General features: G+C 44.1%; 1 protein-coding gene across 3 annotated transcripts in view; it reads right to left on the bottom strand.

The window, feature by feature from the left end:
* Window positions 1–514: 514 nt before the first annotated feature.
* LOC115404926 (telomerase protein component 1-like) overlaps window positions 515–17,210 on the bottom strand; it is a 56,370-nt gene continuing 39,674 nt past the window's right edge. For all 3 annotated transcript variants that reach the window (XM_030114283.1, XM_030114281.1, XM_030114282.1), the window contains 16 exons: window positions 17,005–17,131; window positions 16,581–16,814; window positions 16,341–16,492; window positions 13,354–13,461; window positions 10,965–11,069; window positions 10,758–10,887; window positions 10,587–10,672; window positions 9,263–9,389; window positions 8,468–8,598; window positions 8,263–8,387; window positions 5,267–5,410; window positions 4,823–4,922; window positions 3,893–4,532; window positions 3,632–3,714; window positions 1,635–1,739; window positions 515–1,412 (listed from right to left, as the gene is read on the bottom strand). In XM_030114283.1, the coding sequence (XP_029970143.1) occupies window positions 1,293–1,412; window positions 1,635–1,739; window positions 3,632–3,714; window positions 3,893–4,532; window positions 4,823–4,922; window positions 5,267–5,410; window positions 8,263–8,387; window positions 8,468–8,598; window positions 9,263–9,389; window positions 10,587–10,672; window positions 10,758–10,887; window positions 10,965–11,069; window positions 13,354–13,461; window positions 16,341–16,492; window positions 16,581–16,814; window positions 17,005–17,131 (2,517 nt within the window). In that variant the 3' untranslated portion in view covers window positions 515–1,292. The remainder of the gene's footprint in view (window positions 1,413–1,634; window positions 1,740–3,631; window positions 3,715–3,892; window positions 4,533–4,822; window positions 4,923–5,266; window positions 5,411–8,262; window positions 8,388–8,467; window positions 8,599–9,262; window positions 9,390–10,586; window positions 10,673–10,757; window positions 10,888–10,964; window positions 11,070–13,353; window positions 13,462–16,340; window positions 16,493–16,580; window positions 16,815–17,004; window positions 17,132–17,210) is intronic.

The raw sequence follows: 17,210 nt of genomic DNA on the forward strand, positions 1-17,210 counted from the left end.
TCGCTCACTTCCTGTAAACGACTCACCGGAGCAGCTTCGCGCGCTGATTGGTCAGTCTGGACTGTGTACTTTTTTACCGTAATAACGGAGACGAGCGCCTCTGATAACGAATCAAACGTATAATCACACATTACTGTACTTTTCCAGCGCAGCCACAGAGTGACTTTCACTAAAAACAAAACCGACCTGCAAGAACCTACAATCCAGAAAGCCAAACCACCAAGCTAATTAGGAAAATTAAAGTGATAAACGACCACAAAAGCCAAGAAATATATAAACACCACAAATAACTGAACAGGGATGAATTGTGCCTGTTGAGAGAGCAGGGGGCTTTTATTGACATTTTAAAAATAACAAATATGAGCTTGATAAAAGTTAAAGTCTTCATAAAATAGTGATCATCATATGTTTCATGTTATGCAACTCAGGTTAGTTTAGATTTCACTGTCCATGCAAACTCTGCTCATTAAAATATGGAATAATTCCGGTTAATCAAAAATAAACAACAACAAAGTAGTGCTTTAGTGACTTTATTGAACGATTTGAAAAATAAAACATATTTGATAATTATATTTGTTCCACTTCATTGTGTCACAATAGATACATTCTCAAAACCATCAATTAACTCAACTCATAAAACTTTAGGCTTGATTCATACACTGGCAAGTACCTCATGATTCTGAATGTAAACATAAAGCAGAATAAATCCCTGCAGATACCTTCACAACATTTATTGCACAGTCGCCACTGTCAAAAGCAAAAAGAAAGAAAATATGACAAATATTCTTTGGTTAGTTCAGAAGTCTGGTGCTTCTGCCTCTACTCCATGTTTAGTGCAGCATTTCAGTTCTCTTCCTCTCACTACAGGCAGCAGTTAAGAGTTATCACCTCTGATACAAGGTCAGTGCAACATTTCATGTTAGTTTTTCTTTACAAATTCATCGAACAAGACAATTATCTGAAACTAATTATGGAAAACAATTAACATAAAATCTTAAAATTAGTGCAAGTAGTAAGTGCAAGTAGAGAAGCAGTTTGGAACATGTGCAGCTTCGGTTCCTGCTGAAGTGTGATCCAGGTTGCAGGGGCAGAGCACCTTCATGATGGAGGGAGTGAGCTTCATATGAACAACTTCACGGTAATCCAGGAGTGGAAAGAAAGTAGCCTCAACAATGCATTTCCTGGCATTTAAAGAAAAACAGGCTCTATTTCTGACTCAGCTTTTCAGACTCAGCTGCATTTAAGTATTATTCATTGACTGATTGATTGATTGGTGTGTAAAGTAGAGACGATCACTCTTTCCAGGAGAGAATGTAGACCAGGCCGTATCCATCACCGCAGATCAGCTCAGTGGGTTTTGCTGGATTTACTTCCAAAACCAGAACAGGCCCTTCACACACAAACATGCCCACCTAAAGGAAGAATTCACACACAGGGTAATGTTATTTTTGAGGTATTTACCTTTATGAAACTTGAGTAGAAAATGGTTTAATTTGATTTGATTTGTTGATTCAGAGGTAACTGAATTCCTGTTCATTTACTTCACTTCCTTAATCTGCATTTGCACACATTTCGCTGCATGTTGTACCTCTGGACAATAACAGCTCTCTTGTTGCAGGACGGTGATGAAGTACCTGTTTCTTGGAGCTGCGGTCCCACAGCTTCACTGTGCGGTCGAGGGAAGCAGAGATGATGGTGGTGTCAGTCAGTCTCAGCTGAGTGATCCTGTCACTGTGAACCTGACAATAAAAGAAACATCCCCATCAATAAACATCAGTAATCTGAACAATAAAACCCACTGGGCTGTCACGTGTGGTCAGGATGTCTCAGTGCAAATCTCGACTGATTGTTCTGCAAAATGCAACAAATTCCATGAGAATTTTCACCCAATGTTTGGATTCTGAGGCATTCTTGCAAAATATGCCAATTGTCTGTTCGGTATGATTCCAAATTCAAATGAATGTTGTCACTAATTTGCATATCTACTCACATGCCTAATATTCCAGCTACTCACAGGACTTGTTGCAGCACAGTAAGATGAAATATTTTACTCAGTGCTTTTAGTTTAGGGCTTATTTATAAATTGAAAGCCCGACAACATCTGTTTCATTTGTTATCACATGAAAATTTATCACAAAAGATGTCTCCTCTGTGCACTTCAGAATTTTTAGTGATGTAATTTACATTTAAGCAGTCCAATTATATCATTAATTGATTGAGAGGAAATTTAAAAAAAAATCACCTTAAAGGGGTACAGCGCAGTTTTAAATATTAAATTATCAATTATTCACACCCACACAAGTTTTCACCTTTGCCTGATGGGCAGCAAGAGCTATTTTTGCAAGATCGCAGTCGCTCCTATTTTCCTGTACAGGGCACTGAAGGCACAGAAATATGAGTGATTCGGGTACGAATCGCTCTGAGCATGACGTAACGCGCGCTCCCGCTGGCCTGGTAATCCTGAAGTTTCGATTTGTCCGCCATTACTCCGCCAGACGCTTAGCAGCAACAACTGAGCAGTACTGAGGATGGAGCTTCCAGAAAGTAAGAACAGACCGGCTTCTAGCACTGCCACAGCTCCAGCACAGACCCCACCAGGCAAAAGAAACTTACATTTTACTCGAGCGCTGCTAAAAGAGCGAGGAAGGAATTCCCCTCTTCTGTGCACGTACATGGGCACAAGCCACAGACACGAGCTTTTCACTCAGCTGCAGTTACGCCCAAGGCCTGCAGGGGTCAGTGTTTCGCATAAAACGAGCAAACTGCGCTGTGCTCCTTTAAGGTGCACAGCGTTTGCACAGGAGTTTGCACATTTTATGCGAAACAGCGCCCCCTGCAGGCCTTGGGCGTAATGCAGCTTAGTGAAAAACTCGTGCCTGTGGCTCGCGCGCACGGAAGAGAGGAACTCCTCCCTCGCTCGTTTAGTAGCGCTCGAGTAAGATTTAAGTTTCTTCTACCTGGTGGAGTCTGTGTGGAGCTGTGGCAGTGCTAGAAGCCAGTCTGTTCTGACTTTCTGGAAGATCCTGCTCAGCTGTTGCTCACTAAGCATCTGGCGGAGTAATGGTGGACAAAACGAAACCTAACCAGCCGGAGCGAGCATTACGTCATTCCTTTCAAATTCTCCCCAAAAACATTCTGGTGCCAGACCGGCACTGCAACTTTCAAGTGACAACTTAGCGCTGTTAGAGGTACTTGTAATGAATATGTCAGGGCACATTGTACACATCATTAAAAATGTGTAACATATTTATGGTGGAAAATAAGTATTTTTAAAGTTGAAAAACTCCTTAATGCACCTTTAAAAAAGCATTTTACATTTAGGCTTAAAGAACATGCACTACTTTACAATGATTTCCTCTTTTTTTCTCATAAGTTTGGTATTTTAAAGTTCATTTAATTGATCTGATGAAGGAAAGGAAAACAGGTTTCAACACAGCACAACAGTTAATTGTGGACGTTGTGAGAATCAGCGTAGAAACTCCCAGATACTGTCCAATAAAAAATTAAGATGCACTGAATACAAGCTAGAAAAGATAACATGAATACTTTATCTTGGCTTGGTAAATGATTTTTTTGGCTAATCAATAAATAAAATTTGTTGAGCTCCGGAGGTGAATCACTCTTCTCTTACCAGTTTTTTGTTGCTCCATGAATAACCCTCAGGAGGCCGATTAAACCACATGTTTCCCTCCATGTCGCCGCACACCACAAACTCTGTCAAAAACAAGAAGAACCAGGTTAGACATTGTGTGTTTCAGTGATGCATTCATGCTTTGTTGATAAATCCAGAAACTTCCAGAGATCACGTGGAACTGAACGGAGGTTTTCCCCTCAGCTTCTCATGTTTCTGAGAACAAGAAGACGACAACAAACTGAAGTCAAAGATAAATACCTCTGTCCTTCGTTAGAGCAGTTATCAGGCTCTCCCCCTTCTGGAGCTCCTTCCTCTCCTGCTCATCTTCCTCCTCCTCTTCCTCTTCATCCTCTCTGTCCTGGCTCTGCTCCTCATCCTCATTCTCCTCCTGGCTCTGCTCCTCATTCTTCTTCTCTTCCTGCTGCTCCGCCATGTTCTGCTCTTCCTCATCTTCCTCCTGATGCTCCAAGTCTTCATTCTCCTCATCCTCCCAGCCCTCCTCCTTTTCGTCCAGATCCCCCATCTGCTCCTCCTCATACTCTTTATCCTCCTGGTCCCCAGAGTCCTCCTCTTCCAGATCTTCAGAATCCTCCTCTTCCTCCTGCTCTCCGGATTCCTCCTCCTCCTTCTCTTCCTGACTCTCCACCTTCTTTTCATTCTTCTCATTTTCTTGCAGTTGTGAGAGCTTCTCCTCCTCATCCTCCATGTCCTCATCTTTCTGATCTTCCTCTGCTTTCTTTGCCTTCTCTTCCTCCTCCTCCTTCTCATCAGTTGTCTCTTCCTCCTCATCACCTTCCTGCTCCTCCTCCTCCTCCTTGTCCTCCTCATATATCTCTCCCTCCTTCATGGTGACGGTGCTGAAAGCTGAACTGAGACTTCCTTTGGAGCCCACGCTGAACTGCAAGAGAGGACAAAGTCATGTTTCCCTAAACACAGTCGTTATTTTTGATTTGGAGATTCAGAAAAGATGCTCATAGACAAAAGGAGCACAAAGCAGAATAATTTAACTTTGTGAAGCTTCAACTATGTAAAGGAGCCTTTGATTGCAAGTCTAATTTAAGCTGGTTGCCTTATTGGAAAACTTGCATAACAGGAATACATTCCCCCGAGACAGTGGCGATTATTAATATCAATATTTTTTGAGGTTGACCAACAACATAAAGAAGTTACAGTCGAAGTAAAACTCACCAAGAAGCCGATGACAACAGTTCCGTCTTCTTCACCGAGCAGCCACACGCCACTGTCGTCATCACGGATTATAGCATGGATACGAACAGTGACGTGCCAGCTTCCAATGAGAAGCACACACAGAGGGGATCAGATTCTCCTTAATGGTGCAAACTCTTGAATGTATGAACAAAATTCAGTAACTGCTGAGTATTTAGTCAAAATGGATTCCAATATAACAAATGAACAAAGAGGATTTACTGACGATTTGCTGCATTCAACAATCTTTCAAACAGTGGTTTTCCCTGAATTTTCACTTGTTTCACAGAAATGTTTCTCTCTCTCTCACACACACACACACACACACACACACACACACACACACACACACACACTTCATCTGTTTCAAAAGCTAAAAGGTTGTGATTAGGTTACAATATATGAAACATACGGATATAAACTCACTTTGTGATCACACTTTCCCACATATTGCTCATGTCAAGTGAGACTTCGAATATCCTTCCATAGCAGGACACCCCCAGCAGGGCTGAGCAGTAGAAGAGGTGCTGCACTTCCTCTTTCACTTTGTAGGAGGTCGCCTTCACCAGGCTGCAAGGAACAAACACAGAACAAAGAACAAAGAGACCAACTTCACACAGACGCCCAGAACGCAAGATGCTGCACCGATCCATGTGTCAAGCTCACGCTCCATCCTCCCCCCAGTTATGAACAAGACCCTGAGATACTTGAACCCCTCCACTTGGGACAGGGTCTCTCTACCGACCAGGAGAGGGAAAACAAATCCTGACCATGGCCTTGGATTTGGAGGTGCTGATCATCATCTCTGTCGCTTCAAGGGAAGAAAACTGCATCGTTCCTCCCGAGGTTCAACTACCGGTCGATTCTTTCCCTCCAGTACCCTGGAATAGACTTTCCCTGGGAGGCTGAGGAGTGTGATCCCCCTAGTGTTGGCAGGCACTCTCCAGTCCCCTTTAAAAAAGGGGGAACCACCACCCAGTCTGCCAGTCCAGAGGCACTGTCCCTGACCACCATGTGATGTTACAGAGCCGCGTCGACCAAGACAGTCCCTGAACATCCGGAGACTGAAGGTACTCGGGGTGAACTCAGGATTGAAATGATCCTCAAAGTATTTCTTCTACCATCCAATAATACTCCCAGGTGAGGTCAGCGGCTCCCCACCTTCACTGTCAACAGCAGTGGTGGGGCAAGGGTCCTTGGGGGCTCCAAGCAAAAAAATTCATCGGGCCCCCCATCCGTGCACACCGAAAAAAAAAAATTCTTTGCTCTCGCAGTGCAGGACAGGTTCGGCTTGTTCACCCCCCATAGCGTTATTCAGCCAGGCTGGGCCAGGCATACATCCACACTAAAATATATAGAAGTGAATTGCATAGCTTGCATGTGTAGACGCAGCTCCCAGACCCAACTTTGAAAAGCAATGATAACGGCGACATTTTTTTTTCTCGCGCTCTAAGAGTCTCGTGGTAACGCAGCACGTTACCGCCGTTAACGGCCCAGCTATAATATGTATACTGAAAAACTTAGAGAACCCTGAATCTCTTCTGTTAGACCCAGGGACCAACAGAAGTCCTTGAAAGCCCTGGCTTATCAATAATTATATGATACAATAAACCTTGCGGCTCGCCTGATTGACGCAGACAGCGCTGAAGGCTGATAGGGCCGTGCGGGGCCCCCCCAAGGGGGTTTGCTACGTCGTTGTTTCATAATTGCATCATAAATGTCGATTGTTGTCGTTTCTGTGCAGTACATGTATTAGCACTTGGGGTACCCAGTCTCTCAGGGGCCTCCTTGCGGGGCCCCCTAAAAGCCGGGGCCCCAGGCAATTGCCTGGTTTGCCTGTTGGCACGCCCCGCCTCTGGTCAACAGTGTTGGTGGAGACCTGCTGTCCCCTCCTGTGGCACCGGACGGGTTGCCAGAATTTCTTTGAGACCAACCGGTAGTCCTTCATGGCCGAAGGCGCAGGGTCACAACCCTCTCGCTCACCGTGGGCAATGCCGAAGAAGTGGAGAGTCCAGCTCCTCCTGACGGGCTGGCTTCCAGAGCCCCGGCTGTGTGGACCTGAGCCTGACTCTATCTAGTCAGTACCTCTCAACCCTCTTCACAATCCCAGGCTCCTTCTTCCTCAACAAGGTGGCAGTCCATGTTCCAAGAGCCAGTCTCTGTGTCCAGGGATCAGGTCGCCGTGCACCCTGCTGTGAGCTGCCACTCAATCCACACTAGACCCGGCCAGTAGGCGGTTCCTCCAGCGGGTGATGAGTCCACTGGCGGTTGGGCCCACGTCGTCTGTTCTGGCTGAGCCTGGCTGCACTCGCATTCAAACCTCAGCCCGGGGTGTAGCTCAGGGGTGTAGCTCGGGGGTGTAGCTCCGGGGTGTAGCTCCGTGGTGTAGCTCCGGGGTGTAGCTCCGGGGTGTAGCTCGGGGGTGTAGCTCCGGGGTGTAGCTCGGGGGTGTAGCTCCGGGGTGTAGCTCCGGGGTGTAGCTCGGGGGTGTAGCTCGGGGGTGTAGCTCCGGGGTGTAGCTCGGGGGTGTAGCTCAGGGGTGTAGCTCCAGGGTGTAGCTCCAGGGTGTAGCTCCGGGGTGTAGCTCGGGGGTGTAGCTCCGGGGTGTAGCCCTGGCTGCGCCATGCCAGGTGACGCCGCGGTCCTTGTTATGATTCTGCTTGTAGGGCCTTTTGAGCTGCTCAGTCTGGCCCGTCACCCAGGGGCCGTGACAGACCCTACCAGGGGAATAAAGCCCCAGCTCCTGGGCTCATGCAGGCACTCAAACTCCCCGACCACATTAAAGTGGCACTTCAGGGGGGAGGGCTGCAATTACACTCAGAGCAAATAGACCTATTTTGATTATATGTGTAACCAGTTGATGCAGCAAGTTTGTGACTGAATGCTTGAACAGAAATCAAGAAGGTTCACTGACACGAGTTATATCAGCAAAAAGCTCCAGTTTGAAAATTTTTTTTTTTTTTAGATTTTGGATTATTTTTGGATAAAATGGAGGTAACGAGGAGTAAACCTGGTAAATCTTGTCAGGAGAAAGAACAGGAATAAAAGGGTCATTTCAGGAATGTAACTTTCTCTTCCACTGGTCGTTGCTGTGACAGTATGGGACTACAGGAGAGCAATGTTTGAACGTCACAAAGAAAGGTGGAAATAATGTAGAAGTGCCTCAATGTTAATTTTAGACTTTACGAGAAACAAACAACAAAAACTACAGATGTGGGTTCAACAATCTGACTAAAATGGACAATATGGAAACTGCAAATAGTATTTGGTGAAAATAAACAATTATTTAGCCTTCTATCACCACCTGAACAAAAAGAAAGGCTCTGATAACTAAAGCTATCATCATTTTTAGGTAAAGAAAGGTTTTAGAGTAAGATTAGATTGACTACAAAGAAGAGAGATATCAGAACTCTGATATTTACCTGGCCTTGTTGTGTTCTTCATTCCACATCATCTCCCAAACATCAACCTGCAGCGATGTCTTGTTGCTAATAGCTAGCTGGTCTTTGGGCATGAAGCAGGCTGCTGTGATGGGGGAGTCGGACACCTGACACAAACATTCATCTGGTTCACTTCAACATGAAAACATATGTCTGCATCGATAACCTTTCTCGTGGAAATACTCACCTGTTTGTGGGTAATAATGGCGTGGTGACGCCACACCTCCACCAAACCGGACTCATAACCAGCAACAAACATTTCACCATTTTCAGAGTAGCTCATAACTGCAACCGAGTTCTTCTGGTCCTTAGGATAGTCTGTCCAGAAAGGGGATAATATGGTTTTTAAAATGAGTCCGACATGACACCAGAGAGCTGAAGAGGGAACTGTACACATCTAACTTTGCTGCAGCTGAACAATTTGCATCTGTACATCTACACTTGTGAGATTTTTTTCAAAAAATTGAGGTTTTTTTATTTTCCTGGACATTCAAATGCAGCACTTTAAATGGAAGTACATACATCTATTAACTATAGATGAAGAAAAGCTCTCTACACATAGAAATCAAATTTGATTGGTGTTTTGTCTCAGCAACATTTGAATAATTTACATTAATCTAGCATTTCCTGCTTTTAATTTATCCTGTCAAGTGTCCCTTTATTTCATTAGTCCTAAATTCAGTTTTATCATAAATAATTGAACATGCATCGTATTGTTCCATTAAGAGGGGATAAAAATTCTTTGACAAATTTAAACAGATTCTTTTTCAAGAAATGCAACACGTAGTTTGCCTACTAATTAGATACATTTGAAATATTATAACTCAGTTACTAAATCAGTTACTTTTTTTAAGTAAATAGCAACTATAAAATCAGTTTTAAAAGTAACTTGCTCAACACTGCTTCTATGTCAATAAAAATGATCCCAACCTGCATGAGAAGTGTCACATGAACACAGTTTGGATGATCAGCTGATCTGTACCTCGACCCGATGCCCACATGCGAACTGAGCGATCTCCAGACACTGTGATGATTTCGTTGAATTCCTCCCTCAGAACAAAACCTTGAACGGCTCCACTGTGACCGTGGAGGGAGGCGATGTGCTCCACCTGGTCAGAAACACAGACAAGATGCTGCAAATGTGAAGATTAAAGCTAGGGTAGGCGATGTTGTCCAAAAGCACTTCTTGTCATACTGAGTGAAATGCTCCGGAAAAAGGTGCGGAAAAAATCTGACAACTGTAGCGGCCAAAGGAGTGTAAAAACTCCGATCAATCGTGAGGCGCGGACCGCTCTTAAGAAACCAATCAGATGCCGTGCTCCGCTGTCTGACCAGCCCCGTCTGCTCCGGTCCATCTGTGTGCGTGCGTGCGTGCGTGCGTGCGTGTGAGCGGTGGCGCAGATCGGCTCACAAGGCCCTCTCTCGGTAATTACGTCGTGCAACAAAGTATCAAAGTACTGTGCAAAGCGCTGGTCAATTTACGTTTATGTGCTATGAGAAACATGAACCCCGGACATTTCCTTGAATTTACAAAAACCCGCCCGGACGCCCCGGACAGGACGTAAAAAGTGGACATGTCCGGGTAAAAGAGGACGGACACGGCGCGGTCACGTTTGTGGGGGTGTGGCATTGGGCCAAGCACTGATTGGAGTAGGAGGAGCTTAGGGGGGATGGGTTGAGGTGTGGGACTTTCAAATCTTGCAGGCTCTTAAACATCGTCTACCCGAGCTTTAAAGGTGCTGTAGGCAGGATTTTGCTAGTCAATGCTAATTTTTCTGTGTTTTCTTTGGATTAAATGTTAGAGTATCCATTGATAATCCTTTAGGAGTGGAGCATAACTGCACTACCGCGAGGGCAAAGCGTTTCCATCTGTCTCTGTTCTGAGCTGAAAAGGAATCTCGACAGCTCCAGGTATCTTTGACCAATCAGAAGAGCCCTGAGGCTCTAACCGTGATTGGTCGAGGGGTGTTCGTCGCACGTTCTTGTGGGAGGGGATTAACTTGCGTAAGGGCGTAATGTCAGAGAAAACAGGACCGGATTGGCTGTGCTGGGTTTCAAATCGCCATCTTAGATGGGTCAAATCGCCATCTTGCTTAGGTAACCCTAAGCAAGATGGCGGAGATGTGGAATCCTGCCTACAGCACCTTTAAGTCAAATCAAACCTTTGTTTTGACTCTCAACAGCAACTATAACAAAATCATACAACAGGTGAGGATAAATCTGAAAGTCAGTCATTACCATTAATGAGTGGAGCTGCTTTCATGTGGCGTGTGTATCAATTAAGATATAATTTCATACCAACTGACCTGCAAAGGCTTCCAGACCTTCACCATCCCATCATTAGATGCAGTGAACACAGTCATCTCTCCTGGCTTGATTTCTTTTGTCTTGTCTTTAATTCAAAGCAAGAAAAAAAGAAAGTTAAAACAAAAAACAAAGATTGAGCATCTGCTCTGTCTTCCCCAGAAGTCCAGCACCTGTGTTTGCCTGGAGGCAGCAGTGGTTGATGCGTTGCTTGTGAGCGGCGATGTGGCTGACCTCTGCCTTTGTTTCCCACTCCCACACATGCAGCTCCCCGTCTGCAGACCCTGCAATCACATGTTCTCCCTGCTCACAGGGAGCTCAGTCAGTTCAGCCTCAACATGACAGATTCTCCTGGAGACACAGTGGAGCAGTTTACTCACCAGGCAGCAGACTGAAGTCAGGGGACTCTTCCAGGAGATTTCTCTGATGCACTGACCTGCCTCAAGGTCCCAGAAACAAAGTCTCCCATCATCTGAGGAGCTCACCTGAGACAGAAACCAGTCCATGAAGACAAAGCTCTCTGAGATAAATCAACAATGTTCAGTGCTTTCAACATATTTCAAATACGTTCCTCTTTGAGCCACTGAGGGACAGAAAACACATCAGGAGTGAATATAGCTACTAGTCCAAAAAGGTTCATTGGTCTTCCAAGTTATAATCCAAAACAAAGGTTCTTTTCCAAAGACCAGGGAGGTATTTTGTTATTTACCTGACGGTTTCGGCAGCTGTCAGCTGTCTTCTTCAGAGTGTCACGTGATGTTGTGGTGACGTATCTTGTCAGCTGATTTATACAGGTTTTGGCGCTATTCTCCCACTAGTGGAAGCGGGAGAACAGCACCAACTGCAGTCCGACTTCTTGAGTACAGCATCCCAGGTGTGTGAAAGCAAAAAGGCCCCCTCATCCCGGTTCACTGTCTCGGGGGCACGTTTCCGAATTTCAATAGCCTCTTTTATCCAGCGTCGGTGTTTGTTCTCTTCTGTCCCGATGACTCTCGCTCCGTCCCAATCCATAATGTGATTTTCTCTTTTGCAATGATCTGAAATGGCCGACTTGAGTTGTTCCTGTTCAGCTTTTCTTTTTGTTGCTCGTGTTTGTGCTGTTGTGGTTTCGTTCTCACATTCTGTCTTGTGTTCCTTTTTTCGCGTGCTGAAAGTCCTCCCTGTCTCTCCAGTGTATGTTTTGTTAGATAACTTACATGGGATTTCGTAGATAATATTGCATTTTTGTTCCGGTTGTATTCTGTCTTTGGGGTGTACAAGTATTTGTCTGAGTTTTCTATATGGTTTTACTGGAGTATTGATGTTTTGTTTTTTTCATTGCTCTTTGTACTTTCTCTGTGATGCCCCTGATGTATGGGAGGGTTACCATCGTGCTGCTCTCCATCCGCTCTCTCTTGTTTTCTTTTGGCTTGGGTCTCTTTTTCTTCTCCTGAACCTGCCTTCTTCCTTTTTGTATTGCCCAATTGGGGTATCCGCATTGTTTAAGCGCTTGAATGATGTGTTGTTCTTCTTTTCTCCTGTCCTCCTCCTCTGTGATTATATTGGCCCGGTCAAAAAGTGTTCTTATTACAGAGAGTTTGTGCGCTGTGGGGTGTTCAGATGTCCATAAGAGATATTGATCGGTGTGCGTTGGTTTCCTGTAAATGTTTATTTTAATGCTGCCGTCCTCTTTGTGGGAAATGTTGATATCCAGAAAATTTATTGCATGGTTCTCTTCTTCTTCATGTGTGAACTGTATTTTTCTGGTGGTGTCGATTGTGTTTAGATGTTTTGTTAATTCTTGTGTGAGTCCTTTTTTTATTTTCTCCAAGATGTCATCCACATACCTCTTCCACATAGTAAGTCCACATTGAGCTGGTGCAGTGTTGATGGCCTTCTCCTCCAGATCCTCCATGAAAAAAACACTCATAATGGCTGAGAGGGGGTCCCCCATGGCGAAACCCTCTTTTTGTCTGTAAATGTTTTGTTTATACTGGAAATATGTTGACGTGGAGACAAAATGTAAAAGCCGGGTTATGTCCTCTACTGTCAAATTGGTGCGTTTCTTGAGTGTTTTGTCCGTCCTGAGTCTGTTTTCCACTATGTGCAGGGTAACATGTATGGGGGTCTTTGTGAAGAGGGATATGGCATCATGCGAGATTAGGATTTCATCTGGGTGTACTTGGATGTTCTTAAGTTCTTCTGCCAGTTCTCTTGAGTTTTTGCAATGTTGTTTCGATTGTCCAAGTAATGGTTTAATTAAATCCACCAGTGCTTTTGACAAGTTGTAGGTAACTGATCCTATGCTGTCAACTATGGGCCTCAGGGGGGCATCCTTTTTGTGGATTTTAGGTGTGCCATATATACGTGGAGTGATATAGAAGAGAACAAACACCGACGCTGGATAAAAGAGGCTATTGAAATTCGGAAACGTGCCCCCGAGACAGTGAACCGGGATGAGGGGGCCTTTTTGCTTTCACACACCTGGGATGCTGTACTCAAGAAGTCGGACTGCAGATGGCGCTGTTCTCCCGCTTCCACTAGTGGGAGAATAGCGCCAAAACCTGTATAAATCAGCTGACAAGATACGTCACCACAACATCACGTGACACTCTGAAGAAGACAGCTGACAGCTGCCGAAACCGTCAGGTAAATAACAAAATACCTCCCTGGTCTTTGGAAAAGAACCTTTGTTTTGGAATATAGCTACTGCCAGCATGAAAACCTTGGATAAGAGCCAATATGGGGCTGACACTGACAGGCAGGACTCCAGCTGTGCTGAAGACTCACCACACAGCCGTCAGTCCAGGCGCAGCCGGTGATCCAGTCCCGGTGAGCGTGATGCAGAGGTTTGGAAAGACGGCCAGGCACCGAGCTCACGTCCCACAACATCAGAGCCTGAAACAAGCAGAGCATTTCAACATTATGTCTTATTACATGAGGACATTTTAAAGGGAGTATTAAAGGTTTCACTCAATACATTAACCAAACTACTTTAGATAACTTACATTATTGCGATTCTTGAAAAATAAATAAGTCATGAAACAAGTGATTCTGCAGCAACTCTTATAAAAATGTCAACTATTTGCCAAATAACCTCTGATTAGATGATTTAGGGTGAATTCCAATTCTCCCCTCAGCCCTTGCCCTTGGTTCTAACCCTTCGTTTTGAGCGTTCACGTGAAGTGGTAGGGGCGTCCCGATTCTACTGCATGCATGCCCTAAACATGCTCGAAAACTCACCAAATTTTGCACAAAATTTAGTTGCGGTTAAATTTTTTTTTTAAATATATGTTTCAGTATTGGGATTTAAAAATTGGCTCTACAGCGCCACCTGCAAATATCAAAATGCATTGCGTAGATGGGAGGGGGTCCGCAATAAACTTTGTCGTACAGCCACAAAATTCGGGATACACATGCGCCTTGTCGGGATAAACAAAAAATGTTATTATGACGCCGCCCTCAGAAAAGCTGGAAAGCAGCTATTTGGGATTGAATTTTCAAAAATGCTGAGTCATCGTTTTCCAGGACGTCTTAAAAAATGTTCACTGTGATCGCGCGCTTCTCCAAATGAGCTGAAATTTGGTGGAAACCATCTACACAAGTAGACAATTAAAAGTTATCCAAATCATAAATCTTCAGATCACGGTTTCCGCGTGGCAATGCCGCAAAGTTGATGTCAAATTTTGCCCTTTTTTGAGTTTGATAAATGGCTTCCATTCCTACATAACGAATTCAATCTCAAGCAAACTTTAAACACTTATTGACCCTTCCTATCTGGACACATTGACAGTGACATTTTGACAATCGGCATTACAGCGCCCCCTACAGAATCAAAGTAAAATCTGTATGGGGAGTAAAATTGTTAGTTTGTCAGAAACGAATGAAATTTGGGTGACTAATCCTTTATGTGGTCCCAATCAAAAAAGCCAATGGTAATCATATTGTACTTTCAACAGTGTTGCCGTGGCGATGGCTGAATTTTCCCATGTTTTTCTGATGGGCCCAATTGAAAAATCTCCCATTAGATCAAATTTACTTGTTACCATGGAAATGTAGCAAATTTGACATATGAATTCTGACACACATGCAGGTCAAAAACATCAATGAAAGAATAAAACGGGGCGGGTCAGGTAAGCGGCGGGCGAGGGCCTTTTGACGCCGCTTGCAGCTTTAATCTTCTTCTTCTTCTTCTTCTGTTCTTTAAACTGGAATTTGACCCCCTAAACATGCTGGAAAACTCACCAAATTTTGCACAAAAATCAGTTCCGGCGAAATTTTTTTTTTAATATATGTTTCAATATTGGGATTTAAAAATTGGCTCTACAGCTCCACCTGAAAACATCAAAATGCATTGCGTCAATGGGATGCGGTCCGCAATAAACTTTGTCGTACAGCCACACACATGCGCCTTGTCGGGACAAACAAAAAATATTATGATGACCCCACCCTCAGAACGGCAGGAAAGCAGCTATCTGGGATTGAATTTTCAAAAATGCTGAGTCATCGTTTTCCAGGATGTCGTACAGAATGTTCGTTTTGATCGCGCGCTTCTCCAAATGAGCTGAAATTTGGTGGACACCATCTACACAAGTAGACAATTAAAAGTTTTCCAAATCATAAATCTTCAGTTCACGGTTTCCGCATGGCAACGCTGCAAAATTGATGTCAAATTTTGCCCTTTTTGGTGCATGATAAATGGCTGCCACTCCGACATAATGACTCCAGTCCAAACCAAATCTTAAACACTTTTTGACGAGGCGGGTCAGGTAAGCAGCGGGCGAGGGCCTTTTGACACCGCTTGCGGCTTTAATTCACTTTGCTTTTTATACAGGGAAGAAGAATAAGAAGAGGAAGAAGAGCAACAAGCTGATTCACTTTTTGAAAGAGGAAAGAGCAAAGGAGCAGAAGTGCCACAAAGACAGTGAAGTCAAAACGGAGCGTTTTCTTGAGCCTTTTTGCCAGATGCAAATAATTAATCCTTGTCCAACCATGGTGTGTAAAACCCTTTTGCACATTTTATTATTGTTATGGTTTGTTAAATATATAAGAGTCCGTTTTTGTTTTGCAGAACTACTGGTTTGAAAAAAATGTTTATTTTGGTTGTTGTGCAATATTGATGGTGGCTGTTTACACACAGCTTAATCCTTTTATATGTTTATACTATTTTATTAATTTTGGAGCAAAAAAAGTTAAAACTGTTGCTGGTAATGCCAATTGCATAATAAAATGCATTCTTTCTAATTTGTATGAATTATTATTAACATTTTTATGCAGCACACAGAAAAAGCAGAAAAAAACAAGGAGAGGGAGATCAGTGCAGCTGGAGACGCATCGTAAACAATACCGGTGTCATTTTACTACGTCACGGGCGACGACTGATGACGTATGATGATCTCGAAGGGTTGTCCCATTTCTTAGGGGGGGAATTTCAGGCCCTACCCCTTGACACTCTGTTTCAAGGTGTAGGGAGAGGGGAAGGGTTAAGGGCTCAGGGTAGGGGAAGGGATGAAAAATAGAATTGGAATTGGGCCTTAATCATCCAAAAAGTGATGGCTCACTCCTCCTTTATTATTCATGGGGTAAATATTGTTTGCTCTAACTGCCCTGAATGAGCTGCGACTGACTGCAGCTCCCTGTAACCCTGGACAAGATAAAGCAGCAGAGAAGACTGTCATAACATTAAAGTTCTTCCATTCGATTCATGTGAGCATTAATCAGCATTTCTCTTGATTTTTTAAAAAACAACTCAACAATCAGAGGAATATTTGCATTACCCGATCTTTCCCACCAGAGAGGAGCTGTTTCCCATCAGGACTGAAGGCCAGGCAGGTGACTGCTTTACTGTGGCCCTTCAGCAGCGCACATGGAAGGTCCGGTGGGTCATGAGCAAGAGTCTTTATCCGCCACAGAGCAACAGTATGGTCCTCTGATGGGAAAAGAAATACAACATGACTGACATCTGAAAAATGTTGACAGTTGACTTGAGTATCAGTGTTAAAACCAGTCCTGCTTACCGGACGCTGTTGCCAGGTAAGTGGAGTTTTGCGCCATTGCCAGGACGACACCCGACTGCGAAGCAAACATGCCTACATACTCTAGGCTCCCCTCCTTGTTGTTGTACACCCTCAGTCGTCGGTCACTTCCTGAAAACACCAGTACTTCTGTCTTTTCCTTCTTTGTCTCCACAACGACCCACAGCATGCAGTGGATGGACAGTTCGATGAACTCAATGGACTGGATCTTCTCTCCTGCAGTCACATCACATCATGTTGTGGTTGGTAGAGCGTGGCCATGAAGATGATGCAACTTATTGTAATAATGCTCCTTTGACCTGATAACTATGATCCATTTATGAGTGAAGCTTGAAGAACACTTTCAGTTTTTATTCCTTCTGATGTACAAGTTTGTTGAAAAACCATTCATATCACAAAAGCATACCCGAATGAAGACTGAAGATGTTGATGCTGTCAAGGTGGTATCCCACTGCAACGTAGTCTCCGTGTGCAGCCACACACAGAGCAGCCGGTCCAGATGTGTCAAGCTGGTTTCCCTTCTCTGTAGGCTCCTGCAGACAATGGTTTGAAGAACAATAACAATGCTCCTTGAACATTCACTCACACAGTTGCACACAGTTACTTTACATT

This window comes from Salarias fasciatus, chromosome 18, assembly GCF_902148845.1.
Source record: "Salarias fasciatus chromosome 18, fSalaFa1.1, whole genome shotgun sequence".
Classification (NCBI taxonomy): Eukaryota; Metazoa; Chordata; class Actinopteri; order Blenniiformes; family Blenniidae; genus Salarias; species Salarias fasciatus.